This window comes from Chrysemys picta, chromosome 2 (genome assembly GCF_011386835.1).
Source record: "Chrysemys picta bellii isolate R12L10 chromosome 2, ASM1138683v2, whole genome shotgun sequence".
Classification (NCBI taxonomy): Eukaryota; Metazoa; Chordata; order Testudines; family Emydidae; genus Chrysemys; species Chrysemys picta.
This window is the reverse complement of record NC_088792.1, coordinates 9,082,920-9,097,507: the sequence shown is the minus strand read 5'-3', so window position 1 is coordinate 9,097,507 and position 14,588 is coordinate 9,082,920. Positions and strand designations below refer to the sequence as shown.

The 14,588-nt window shown below is 47.1% G+C and overlaps 1 protein-coding gene across 1 annotated transcript in view; it reads right to left on the bottom strand.

The window, feature by feature from the left end:
* Nucleotides 1-8,561: 8,561 nt before the first annotated feature.
* The window catches only part of WNT3A (Wnt family member 3A), a 123,907-nt gene continuing 117,880 nt past the window's right edge, over nt 8,562-14,588 (bottom strand). Inside the window, exons 3-4 of the mRNA XM_005286283.4 lie at nt 12,497-12,762; nt 8,562-9,551 (exon numbers count right to left, since the gene is read on the bottom strand). Of these exons, the coding sequence (XP_005286340.1) occupies nt 9,072-9,551; nt 12,497-12,762 (746 nt within the window). The 3' untranslated portion in view covers nt 8,562-9,071. The remainder of the gene's footprint in view (nt 9,552-12,496; nt 12,763-14,588) is intronic.

Here is a 14,588-nt window from a genome sequence, read left to right as displayed (position 1 = left end):
GAGAGGCAGGACTACCACATTTCCCCTATAGGTAGCCACTCCTGGTCCAGGTGCTGTGTTACCTATATAATAACCACCCCCATTCCCAAATTTTCCCCTTAACCTGGGATAAACCCCACCCACCAGGAGTACCTATGCTTGCAGAGAGCAGGTAATGTGGGTGCTGGGGGAATCTAGGTGTTTGTTTTGTCCAGTTAAACAAAAAAATGCTTTCCCCTATCCGACCAAGCAGGCCACACCGCTTGGCAAATAAACTTATCTCAAGGGTCCTTTGCTGAGAATATTTATCATTTCTTCCTGGAAAATATGCTGAGTATGATAACCCAGCGTGGTGTAATTCAAAGCCGGGTGGTGGGAATACTTTGCTGGGGCAGCTCATCCGTGTTATATCTATTTGGAAAATACCTGCCCATGGGTCCGCGCCAAAGGCAGAAAACACCCTCTTCTCATTTACAGGTGTAACACCGACAGACTCCAATTGTCGGCGGGCGGGATTGAACCTGGGCCCTCTGCAGCTAAATGCACAACCTCTACTGCATGAGCTAAAAGCCATAGGCGCCTAGTGAGGGCTGTAGCAGACTCATCAATCGCTAAGTGGTCTCAGTGCCACTAGGGGGGACAGAACACCACACCCAGGAGGTGTGTGGGTTACACAGGCCTTTTCATGACACTGGTGGCTGACCAGCTAATGCTGACGTATAGAAGTTTAATTATCCCCACTTTACCTACGAGGAACTGAGGCACAGAAAGAATAAGACCCAGATACCCCAAGGCTTTGAGGCACCTCAATACCTTTTGAGGCCCTGGGCCTCAATGACTTGTCCAAAGTCGCATAGGAGTCTGCCTTAGCCACAGGATCACCCTCCTTCAGAAGGATTTTGATGAGCTCTAGGGATAAGTCATCCCTGTCAGGTAGGGCAAAGCATAGATTATAAGGCCAGACAGGATCAGAAAGTCTGACCCGCATAGCACCTTCCATAGCCCCATAGCCATAGACCTCCCCTGAATTAATTCCTGTTTGTAGTATCTGTGGTATTCAGAGCACATGTGTAGAGGGGTAAAGTCCAACAGAGGTGGGGAGATGGCCCTAGAGTCCCTTCCATTTGGTAGTGAAATGTTCGAGAGTCTCTGAAAGGATGCCTTCTCACCCACCATTTCTGGGTGGGGCAGCGTCAGTGGGGAATTGCACGGCCATTCCCTATGATGTATCTGTTCTGAGGAGATCAGTGGAGGACTTTAGTCTCCTGGGCATCGAGTGGACTGTCCCATTTCACCAGAACCACCTTAGTTTAAAAAGTGACAAATATAGTGAACGTTTGTGCGTGCTTTTTGAGGTCTCTCTCTCCCTTCTCTTTTAGGGCCAGATTTTTCAAAAGAGCTCAGCATCTACCATCCTCCTGACCCATCCTGCTGAACTTTTTTGAAAACTTGCCCCCAATTCTGGGCACTCTGTGCCCTTCTGAAAATTCTGGACTTATCCAAACCCAGAAGACTTAATGGAAGACTCTTATTGACTGAGCAGTTCCTTCTAGGCAGCCAAGAAAGAAGTAGGACATCTCCTCTGTTAGGAGGGGGCCACATGTTTCTTCATTACTTTATGCATCTTATAGTAATGGACTCCAGCAACATAATCTGTTTAGTTTAACAAAGTGAAGGTTAAGGGGTGACTTGGTCACAGTCTCTAAGTACCTACATGGGGAACAGAAATTTGTTAGTGAGATTTTTGATCTAGCAGACAAAAGTATAACAAAACCCTATGACTGGACATTCAATCTAGACAAATTCATACTAGAAGTAGGGTACAAATTTGTTAACAGTGAAGTTAATTAACCACTGGAACAAGGGTTGTGATGGATCGTCCATCACTGGACATTTTAAAATCAAAATTGGATGTTTTTTTCTAAAAGATACGCTTTAGTTCAAGCAGGAATTAATTCAGGGAAGTTCTATGGATTGTGGAGGAGATCAGACTAGAGGATCAAAGTATTCCCTTTTGGATTTAGAATCTATTATTCTACATGATCACAATATTTCTTTCTGCCTTTATAATCTATGAATCTATTAATTTAACCCCAGCTCTGTTGCAAGACACAATATAGAACAGTAGCCCAATGACATGGAAAAAAGAAATCTAAACCAGACAGGTTAAAATTAATACTTTTTTTTAATTTTCATTATAAAGTTAACACATCTATCAAACTTAACTGGTAACAAAAACAGTTACAAGACACCGCTAGTGTGCTGTCAGTAGAAAATCAGGTAAAAGACAATGAGGTCACACGCACAACCGCTGAGCAACCACACTGTCCCGATGAGTTATTTCTGCAAATATATACTCTTGCTAATATATACATTTATTCATAAAATAAATAATCATAAAAAAATCATCAGACTTAACAAAGTACCAAAAAAAAAAAAAAAGAAAAGGTGACAACCCTATTTTGTACAATAACTTTGGAATTTCATTTTATAACACGTGCATTCTGTACGAAGGGGGAGCGGGGTGGAAGGTGGGGAGGAGGGGCTACAGACAATGACGCCGCTTTGAAGATGGTGATGTAAGCAGGGCAGACTGTGTTCCGAAGGGAGGCGGGGATACGGATGGGGGAAGCCCCCGTGGTCCTATGGGACTGCGTTTCATGGCTTTAGCACAGCTGCTGGGCTCATCAGATAGTCAAAAAGCAAAGCGAGGCCCTGCCTGTGCAGGGCTTGGTCTATGGACTACTGAGACTGATACCATAGGAATACAGTGGACCAGTTTGATGGTGCTCCGTGCAAAGTAGGAAGTGGAGAGGCCTAAGGCTGAATTGTAGCCTGTTGGACAGTGACAGGGCTTGGCAGCTGGTTGTGTTGGGGTGGCTTGTGATGTAGGAGGGTTTTGGCAATGGGTTGAGGGGGTCATGGTATCAGGGAAGGTTTCATCAACTAGGAGGCAGCTCTAGGAAGGTTTTGGCACCTGGGTTGGAGGAGTTTGGGCCTCTTATGCTTTCCAAGTGGTGGTGGCAGTTGACAGGTGCATGCCAGGGAGGGGTCCTGACAAATATGCGCCCACCCCACCCCTAGTCTTAAAAACCACAGAGCCCTGTGCAGCTGCATGTTAGCATAGGTCTGTAGCAGCCATGCCCTTGGGCTGTTTGGTGGAGAGGGCTGCGTGTTGAGAAATAAATAAATACTAATAAATAAAGGTGAAGAAACCTGGCAAAGGGAAAGGAAAAATGGGAAAGCTTCCCATCATGTCCCCGACGACTCCCACACATGGCTGCCTGAGGCTTTTACCACAAGAGCCACTCTGGAAGGAGAGCCAGGCCGAGGAAGAGAGAGCGAGAGAAAAGAGGTGAGCAAGCCACATGGAAAAGATTCTTATGGCCATTGAAACGGGGGAAGATTGCCCTGCCTGGATTAGATGCACAAAACATGTGGATTTAACCCAGAGGTGAATCAGGTAGGATTTTTTCCACTTTCATTATGTACTTGCCAGCAGAAATAGCAGAGAATTCACCCCCCTCCTCCTCTCAGTCAAATTCAGTAGCAATCACTAATGTAGACTCAAGTAATTGCTTGCATGTTATTGGTCCCTGCCCCATGCCCTTGTACACCAGTGCTAATCTGGAGTAACACAGTTGAAGCCAAAAGGGTTCCTCCGGATTTACATCAGTCCAGGTGAGAGCAGAATTAGGCCCATACATAGGTTTCCATCCTAAGGTCTCAGGGGGAGCTTCACAAGGGGACGAAGGAGAGTTGGGCACCCAGTTCTCACTGGGAGTTGAGCGACTCTCTCCCACTTAAAAAGAAGAACAGGAGGACTTGTGGCACCTTAGAGACTAACAAATTTACACGGCTGCTACTCTGAAATCTCTCCCACTTTGAAAATCTTCCCCTTTGCCAATGAGGGAGAAGTATCACTATCCCCACCTGACAAATGGGGAAACTGAGGCAAAAGGAAGTTGGAATTGATTTGCCCAAGGGCACAAAGGAAGGCAGTGGCAGAATCAGGACTTAGCTCCTCATGGCCCCTTTCTCAGGATATAGACCACTAATAGTGCGCATCTTCGGTGTCAAATGGAGTGTCTCATACCCTGCTGTGATGGGCAGATGAGGCCCAGGTCAACAGCCTCTGGGTCCCATGCTTGGCACTGGACCACCCAGGAACCAAAACTCAGTAGCTCTGTCTGGGGCACAAGAGAGAGTGAGGGAGACAGTAAGATTGGGGCCTGGTCATGGGAGCCTGAACTGTCAGGAAGCAAACCAGGCCCCACTGCTGCCCAGGGAGAGCTGGGAGAGCATCTCCATTAGCTGTTATCAGAGCCAGGATTTCGCTGCTACCCGGCAGAGAACTAAAGAATGAGGGAAAGAGAGCCATTGAAACACAGACAGGGCGTCTCCCACCCCCAAACAGCCTCCCCTCCCACCTTCGTACTGCCCCTTCTACAGCCCCCCTCCCTGGATATTCAGCTAGAGGGGCTATTACCCTGGGCACACAGCCCATTTTCCTGGGTACATCACTGTCTGGAAGGTCTTTCCTGCTTGGTGGCTTCAGCTCTGAAGGAGGAAAGGCTCAGGGCCATGGGAGACAGGAAGTTGTCTACATCCTAGGGTCCAGCTTAGCCCGAACATATGATTTGTTTTGCATGCCTGTTTTTTAAATACATTTCTTCCCAAACCTGTAGTTAAGGAGTCGAGAGATGCCTATGGCAGCTCCGAAGAGGAGTCGATGCTCAGGTGAGCCCCCACGCCTCCCATTAGGTACTGCTGCTGTGACCGCCCTCTCCCATTGCATATCCTCCGCAGGCTTGAACCTAGCCTCTTCAGCATCAAACGCTATCACTTCAGCTAAAGGAGTGACACTGGCTGCAGTAGTAGGGTGTTCTCCTGTCTGTGGACTAGCCACTAAAGGGGGACACCACACATACACTTTACAAGTGGGTTCTACTCACAGTCTTCTCTCAGGCTTAGGCCACGTCTGCCATAAAACTAGCTGCAAAGCCCATTGAAATCAGAGGAAAGATTCCCATTGCCTTCAATATGCTTTTGATCAGACCCATAGTACCTGACACTACACGCCCTATTGAAACCCACCTAAGCCATGAACAGGTATCTCCAGGTGTGTGTGTGGGGGAGGGCAGGAGGTTGGTAGAAAACTTCACACCTTTTCCCTCCCTTTTTCTTCCTTTGACCCTAAAATAAACACCCCCTAAGTCAAAAAACAAAACAAAACAAAAACCAATTTCTTTCATAGAAAGAAAACAAAATAAGGCCAAATTCTTCCCTGGGGTCCCTCCACTGGCTGCAATGGAGTTGTATCAGGGATCATTGTGACCCATCAGGCCTGGTTTTATAGCTACAGTAGATGTGGAATAGCAGCATTTAAGAAGAGGATTATGTTTTTTTTCTTTCTTACTTATTTTTCTTTATACAGCTGTGTTTCTTGGCTTGATGTATCTTTCCCCCTCACGGTATGTGCCGTCTGGTCCCAAGATACATTTGGTCACACGCAAGAAGACAAGGGAAAAACACTGCGTTTTATTCAGGGCGGGCGGGACAGTTCACATTTGTCAGCGTTAGGAGATGAATGGTGCTGTGGTTTTTGACCTAAGTGTGTTGTGTATACAGAATAAATAAAGGTGGAAGGGAAAGATTTTGTGAAACCCTGTTTAAGATTGTGGTGACTCTTAGCATTTGACATTTGCAAAGTGCTTCCCAGACAGTAAATAATGAATATGACACCTCAGGGAAGCAGGCGGTATCGCGCCTGTTACACAGTATGACAACCTGAAGCAGAGAGAGGCTGTGGCCCTAATTTTCCAGAAGTGGCCTTGGGTCTTGGGTGCAAATTCAAGGTGAGACTCCTTAAGACACCTTAAATTGGATGCCCCAAATCAGTGGCCAGTTTTGCAACATGAGGTCCCAATGACTTGCCCAAGGTGATAGATGGAGCCAGTCTCAGAAAGCAGACTGGTGGCACCCAGACCTCGGCTAAACCATCTCTCTCTCCTCTGAAGGATCAGACCTGGGACTAGAACTCACAAATGCATTTGGGGTCATTAACAGAATGCATGCAGTTGTCTTTTCACTGTTTGAAATGGGGGCTGGCTCGCCTCCTTAGGCTCTATGATGATGAATATTTACAATAGAACAAGAAAGATGTTGAGAAATTGGATATGGGCCTAGCTCAAAATCCTTGGTTCTGTGGGGGGCGCCCCCAAATGTCAAGCTGTTTGAAATCTGAACCCCAGTCTGAACGTGGCAGCTTGAGGCCCATCTCCACTGCAGATCCGTTCCTCATTTCACCCACCTGCCACAATTTAGGCTCAAGATTTCATGTGTTCCCCGGAACAGGCCGTTGCCTAGCAAGTGCCTGGACTTTTCCTCACACTTCCCAAGCAGAGTTGAGAGCTAGCGATGGTGGGCTCGATTCTGATCGCACTCACAGTGGGGTAAATCAGAAGTAACTCTTGGTGGAGCTAGAATGCTGCAGAAGTGATGTGAGGCCAGAGTCAGGCTGGCCGGTTCTCCCCAGGGACACTCAAAACCCCTAACTCATGTCTTTGCATGAGCGTTAAAAGCAGGGACAGATTTTAAACTACCTTACTCCAATGTATAAGGGCTAAATTCTCTGCTGGCGTAATCCCATTGAAAGTCAATGGACTTGCACCAGCAGTGAAGTTAGCCCCCAATGATTGTTAAACCCACACTTGTGCTCTGTGGTATTCAGGCTCTGGGGCAGCGCTCATCCTCAAGGCATGCGAGCTCCTTCTAGAAGTGCATTAAGCGACCGGCCTAGCATCTGCCCATGTGTTTGCTCTCCCTGGATCATGAGTGTAAACAACGGCATTTATTTATTTTTTTCCTTACCAAATCTTTTCCAGTTTGTTCTAAGGACTCCTTCCACTTCAGATAAGATTTTCTAAAATGTCCAGCTGTTTCCCTTCCTTTTAAAGCTAGCGCACGACTATCCCTATCCTAGGCCATTTCCTTCTGCAATGGTTATTAGCCAGGATGGGCAGGGATGCAAAACCATGCCTAATTCTCTATGTATACGTTCTTTCTCTTTTCTAAACCACAGATGAAGTCACTCTGGCATCAGTCAGCCTTTAGACACAGAGTAGACAAAACTGACCCCATCAATCCAGAGGGCTAGCTTGTGCCTCTGGGCACAACTCAATTTAGAAGTAGTCCGGGAGGCGCTGGGACTCAGAAACGTGCCTCTGGGGCACAACTCCCTCCCCATTTTTCTCCGTGGGGATTAGGCTCCGTTCATTCCTTGTCTCGGCTGCATTCTCCCAGCTCACCTGCTCGGGTTGCAGAGGGCAAGCCAGCATGTGGGGATCGAGGAGGTGCTTGTATTTCCCCACGCAGGTGTGTAGTCACAACCTAGCCCAAAGTCGTGATCCAGCTCCCCCGGCAGTCAGTGGAAAGGCTCCCTTTGCTCTATCCTCATTTCCATTTCTGCAATTCTTGATGGCAAAAGGAAGAAAAAAAAATCAGTCCCTTTCCCATTTCTCTAGATGGGACCTCCAGCCAGTGAGAGGGTGTGAAGAGTCAGGCCTGAGAACCCACAACCCCAGGTGGAGCCCGGATTACCAGACAGCAAGTTACCTTTGCTACTGTAAATTGGCAATCCCGATCTAGGTATCAGAGGTACGACAGCTTGCAACATGGGCAAAGGAATGGAGTCAAAGAGGCGAAACAGCCAAACAGCAGAGATAGGGCTGTGCTGCAGAGTTGGGATTTGGAGCTGGATCCAAACTTTCCCAAAGTCGAGGGTGGTTCAGACACAAGGTTTTTGATTTGGCCTGTTATAGAGACACTAGTGGCGGAGGTTGGATCTGGCTCCAAACTTGGCCAGAGTCCAAGGCTGTTCTAGGTCAGGGTTTGGCTAGCAACACATATCACACAGTCCTTCAGAACCGCTGTTCCCTACAGAGTTCTGTTCTGAGGGTTCTGCAGAAGCTGTACGGAGCCAATGAAATGAACTAAGTGCACTTTCCAAGGTTACTTTGTTTCTTAAGCAGAGGTGGGGAAACACCTTTCCTGCTCTCCTTTCCTTGCTGGCCTGTGGTGCAAAGAAACGATGTCCTCACCACCTTAATCACAGGTGGTTTGCGCCCTACCCCACTGCACGTCTCAACGGGCATCCTCCTTCTAATCGGCTGAGTCACACCCCTGCCTCCACAGGCCACAGTTGGGTCAATGTCTGCTGGTGTGTCTGCTGAGGAAAAAGAGCCATTTTGGTCTCCGTGGCCATGCGTTTGCTGGGTCCCCTTCTGGGCACTGAGTTTTTACGTATGACGTGCACGCATGTGTATCTAGATCACAGCATCTACCACGCCTGTTGCACTGGTGTCAGTGGGACCTTGGTAGCAATCCATCCGCAGTCTCTTTCTCTGCAGAAGTACTAAATGTGTCACTGCGTCCTATGTCAAATCTGGCAGAAACCACTATGTTAAAAAGTTCATGCTAAGAGCTCGTCCATTCTACAGCACTAAGGAATGTTTGCAGAATTCCCCTGTTCCCGGAAGAAGTGGAAGAAAAGTTTGTTTGTTTTTTTAATGAATTGAATGTTTTATTTTATTTTAATTTTTTGCCATTCATGTTGCACACAGACTCTGGTTGCTGGGGCTTGGAAAGGATCTCAGCACGCTGAGAGCTGCTGTCTGACATCACCTCTTCCTATTGGGTTGGGAACAGAAGGTGTTTAGGAAGTTGCAAGTCTTTCAAAGGACACTTAATAGCATGAGTCTCTTCAGGTTAGTTGAGAGAAGAGCAAAGAGTCATTGCCCCTGCTAACAATCTTCTCCGCAGTTCTGTTCTGTTGGGTAGTTAAAGAAATCACAGCCTCCTAACCGGTGCATAATCTTTTTGTATGGAGTTCCATGTTTGTAATGTTAGCCTCCAGATGCATCTTGGGACGACCAAGAAGTCATTAGATCTATTCTATCCAGCCAGTTTTAGCCTTTTTTATTTTTTCTTTTACTATAAAAAAAAGGTAGATCTTTCCCATCTACACAACCTCAGAAGAAGCAGGCTCAAATCCATTTCTCCGCACGGAGCCTGTCCAGGGAACTCCTGCTTTACTTGCACGTGTGAACGTCGTAGACTCGTATGCACTCCTGGCAGCTGACGTAGCAGCACCAGTGGAAGATACAGTGGCACTTCTCTTTCCGTTTCTCAGTCCTTGTGTTGTGCCCGCGGCCGCAGCACAGAAGGTCGCATCCGTCGATCCCATGGGAGGTGACGTTGCAGATCCGGTCGCGGGTCCCAAAGGAGCCCGTCTCGGGGTTCGGCTCACAAAAGTTTGGTGAGTTCTCATAGTAAACCAGGTCTCTCTCAGTTGGGGCCTTGAAGAAGTTGTACTTGGGCCTGAGTGTCTCGACCCAGCCACGGGACTCCCGATGCTTCTCCACCACCATTTCAGAAGCGCTGTCGTATTTGTCCTTGAGATAGTCACCGATGACCCTGAAGTCTGGCTGGGACCACCAGCATGTCTTCACCTCACAGCTGCCTGACAGACCATGACATTTGCACTTCAGATGCATGTGATCAATAATGGACTAGAAAAGAGAGAAAAAAGGGAGAGGGAAACTATTAGCCCATAATATGAATCAAAAATACATTCTGTTATTTACCTAGCACTTCTCATCCCAAAGAATGCCAGGCAGAGTTCCTCAGCTGGTGTAAACCAGTTTAGCTTCATTAACTACAATGATATACACCAGTCAGGGATTGGATGTGGTCTCCATAAAGTGCTTTCAATCATGAGTGAAGTCATTCCTGTACCTGTGTGTGTAAATATTTCTATAGCTATATTCACACACAAAGACCACTTTGCTCAGGAGTGAAATGCAGCCACCTCTGAGGTGCGATACTGCAGCTTTTTAATGGCACTTAGCCAAGCTAAACGATACTTTGGGACAGGGAATGAAGAAGGATTCATAAGCCGATTTAAACTGCAGGGAGAATTCACGGGTGAAATGTGCTATGATTATCCAAACTACAATTTAGCCCGGTCATCAGAGCTCCCTTTTCTTGCAAAAGAGACTTGAGTCAAGGAGGAGAGTGTCACCCACTGAATCACCAATGCCATTTCCTGCTGCACCCTAGGATTTTCTTCACCGGCCTCTCAACAGTGTGTTGAGCAGGTCACACCTTAACAGCTGAGAGCACAGCTCACAGTCTTGCCAACTCTTGCAATTTTATCACGTTGGTAGTTGGTGTTTTCCTTAAAGCCCCAGCTCCTGGAGGCATGTGAATAGGTGAGGATCTAAAACAAAAAGTAAGTTTCGAGCCTCCTCCGCCCCCTAGGTTGCTAAAGGTGCAGAAACCAGTAGGTAAATAAAAAGAACACAAAATGTATGATTATTTTTTAAACCAGTCTCATGATTTGAGAAGCCTGACTCTTGAGTTTTTTGAAGGCTCGGTGTTGGCCATGCTGCATCTACGGGCGGCATGGTTACCAGATGGAGCGGGTGAAATTCAGTCCTGGCCTAAATGGAAGAAATCACCATTGACTTCAATGAGACTTATGCTTGCCTCACCCATGGCTGAAATTGATCCAAAGATTTCCACAGCACTGCTCACCAGCTGATACAATTTACTCAATAAGCTGTGTTATTCAGAGCTGATCAGCAAATTTCTGAATGCATGAACAGACTAGTACCAAGCTAAGTCCAAAAGATTTGCCATGAATCAGCAACGACACTGTGCGCTCAACGTTTTTTGGGTGGGTTTTTTTTGGCCAGGTAGGCAGCTTCATTCATTGCCAAGGAGATTGTAATTAGCGATGGGAGAACCGCAAAATGTCTGGTTCATATAATCATCCAAATCTCCGTCAAAGCTTTTGGTCTGGAGATTGGATTTGAATTCTTATGAAAATTGGTTCAGACTTCCCCTACTGCTCAGTTTTATTAGCTGGAAATACTTGAATCCGGAGGATTGGAACTTGTGCACCTAATGAGTGTTAGCACGGTGTGAATGAAAAACGAATGCTATTTCTGAAGCAACAGGATTTCAGTTTTAATGTTCTGCCATTTTCTCTCTGATCTATGATATTTGTAAGGGGCCTAAAACTGGATCGGCGTCTTGAGGTTGGACCGAAGATGAAGATAGCCCGTAGAAGAGCCTAAATGGTCATGGTTGAACTTACAGCTAATATTGTATCTTTTTATTGATTCCCATTATGAGACAAATCCCTCATTTCCATCCTACCCAACCCTGTGGCTGTACTCTTTATCCCTGTCTTTTACTGCCATCAGAAATGCTGAGTAACCCATGGTACCCAGGACCCGATGGACAACTTTATGTCAAATGACCACTGGCGATATGTCTTGCTTCCCTCTTCTGCTATTTAGTTACTGCATCCCTCATTTTGTGGTGGGACTTCGTCTTGAATTTTAAAGGTCTGTGCTCCACATCTCGGGCCAGATTCTTAGCTGGTGTAGACTGGAATAACTCCATTGGCTTCAATGGAGCTTCACCCATCTCCATCAGTTAAGGATCTCGCTCTGAGGTTTTGGCCTGTTCTGGATTGTGGTTACATACAGTAGTGGAACTCTATATTGGAGGAGTGAGTACTTTGTAGTCATGTTTCTATGGAAGTGAACAGGCCCCATTCCTTCCCCCATTGTGAATAACAACTTAATAAGGTGTCAAGTATCAGAGGGGTAGCCGTGTTAGTCTGAATCTGTAAAAAGCAACAGAGGGTCCTGTGGCACCTTTGAGACTCAAAGTCTCAAAGGTGCCACAGGACCCTCTGTAACTTAATAAGGGAGTAGGATCAGGTTAAGGTATTTTGATTCTATGATTTAATGAAGTTTGGTCCCTATACAGGAGAAACCAGGAGCTCTCTGTAGGGGGGAGAGAACAGGAAGCAACTTTTGTGAGGCATATAGTGGGGTGAGGATTGTAGAAGTTAGCTCCAAGCCAAGAAAGTTTCCTGGTGGTGCTAGGAAGCAGCTGTGCTGGGTGGACAGGCTGAAGCCTTGTCCTGAAATTGCTCAGTTGACAGCAAGCCCTTTTCCCCATGGCAGGTTGGTGCTAACCCCAGGCACTGAGAGTAAATGTGGGACTATTTTAGGCACCTGCTAGGCCTGAAGAGGCACAGAAACCAGGCTGTGAGCACAGGGAAGTCTGCATGGGATGACCATCCTCTTAGTTTTCATTTGTACTGAACCTAAGATCTTCAGAGCTGAGCACATGAGCTTCCATGGCTTGAACTAACAGGCTAAGGCCCAAATCCTCAAAGGCATGCCCTCAATGGGAGTTAGGCATCTAAATGCCTTTGAGGATCTAGGCCTAAGACCCATAGCTGGCAGCTATAGCAGACTCTCATCCTCTGTGGATCGGGCACAGAGGGGAATCTATAACACACACTGGGAAGTAGGGGGCTACAATGTTGAACCCAGTTCACCTGAGGTTCTTCTTGCTGTTCACCTAGGATTTTTGGGGGTGGAAGGAAATGTTTTTAGGGGTTCAATAAAATGAAACCGCATGGCCTTACTGTTCTCCCAGCTTCGTTGTTGTGCCTGTTCATGGCTGACCGAGCATCTGGCCTGTTCTCCCGGGCGTCCGCGAACTCTCGAGACACCATGGTCCCAAACTCCACGTCCTCACTGCAGCCTCCCCATTTCCAGCCTTCCCCGGGGGGCCCCTTGTGGCGGGTATCGCAGCCGCAGATGGTGGCTGAGCCCTCGGCGCAGGATCTGGTCACCGCAAAAGCAACACCCGCGGAGGCGATGGCGTGGACAAAGGCCGACTCCCTGGTAGCTGTGGAAGAGGGAAGGATGCAGGGATCTGTTACTGAGTGGTGAATATGAGTGACCCTTCCCAACGGAATGACATGAGCACCTCCTCTGAAGAACACAGCAGCAGGCTAGGAAACCCACCTCCTGGCTTAAGAATCCCATTTCCAGGCAGGGCCATTTCCAGCACTGGAAGACACAATGAATCAGGGCAGGACCTGATTCAACACCCACTGAAGTCAGTGGAAAGTCTCCATCCAATGGACTTTGGATCAGGCCCTAGCAAATGGCCAAATGGGGCACTCTGAGGCCACGTCTACACTACCCGCCAGATCGGCGGGTAGTAATCGATCTATCGGTGATTGATTTATCGCGTCTCATCTAGACGCGATAAATCGATCCCCAAATCAATGCCCATACTCCACCTCGGCAGGAGGAGTAAGCGGCGTCGACGGGGGAGCCGTGGTGGTCGACTTGCCGCCATGAGGATGGCCAGGTAAGTCGAACTAAGATACTTCAACTTCAGCTACGTGAATAGAGTAGCTGAAGTTGCGTCTCTTAGATCGATCCCCGCTGCCCCCAGTGTAGACCAGCCTTTAGTTCCAGTAGACTGGGCCCCAATCACCCCTGGGGAAGGGGAGACCTCTCTTTGCTGCCAGACTCCACTCTCTGGCAATGGAACCAAGGCCAGATAAACCATACACTTTTCAGAGCCCTGTGACTAGCCCAGACTTTTCAGGGCTCTGCAAATGGCGCGGCTGGTTCCATATCATGCTGAGGACTGCTGATGGTTGGCAGCTGGGAAAACACCAGGACTGCCTGCTATTCCAGCAGTCCGCTTCCCTCACCATGCATACCAAGTGTCATCCTCTTCATCTTGCCTTGAAACACACTCTTTCTGCTACCCGATCAGCTCCCACGGATGCTGCGTCCAATACACTGCGTCTTATAGAATCACAGAAATGTAGGGCTGGAAGAGACCTCGAGAAGTCACCAAGTCCAGCCCCCTCTGCTGAGGCAGGGCTGAGTATTTCTAGACCATCGCTGACAGATGTTTGTCCAACCTGTTCTTTAAAACCTCCAGTGACGGGGATTCCACAACCTCTCTTAGAAGCCTATTTCAGAGTTTAACTACCCTTATAGTTAGAAAGTTTTTCCTAGTATCTAACCTAAATCTTCCTTGCTGCAGATTAAGCCCATTACTTCATGTCCCACCTTCAGTGGACTTGGAGAACAACTGATCACAGTCCTCTTTATAACAGCTCGTACCATAGCTGAAGACTGTTATCAGGTTGCCCCTCAGTCTTCTTTTCTCAAGACTGAACATGCCCAATTTTTTAACCTTTCCTCAGAGGTCAGGTTTTCTAAATCTTTGATCAATTTAGTTGCTCTTCTCTGGATTCTCAACAATTTCTCTGCATCTTCCCTAAAGTATGACACCCAGAAGTGGACACTGTGCTCCATTTGAAGCCTCACCAGTGCCAAGTACAGCCGGACAATTACTTCCCATGTCTTATGTACGACACTCTTGTTAATACGCCCCAGAATGATATTAGCCTTTCTTTTTGCAGATGCATCACATTGTTCACTCTCATTCAATTTGTGATCCACTATAACCCCCAGATCTTTTTCAGCAGTACTACCAACTAGCCATTTATTGCTCAATCTGTAGTTTTGCATTTGCGTTTTCCTTCCCAAGTGAAGTACTTTGCACTCTGCATTTGAGTTTTCCTTCCTAAGTGAAGTACTTTGCATTTGTCTTTATTGAATTTCATCTGTTGAATTCAGACCAATTCTCTGCATTGTCAAGGTCATTTTAAATTCTAATCCTGTCCTTCAACTTGAATATAT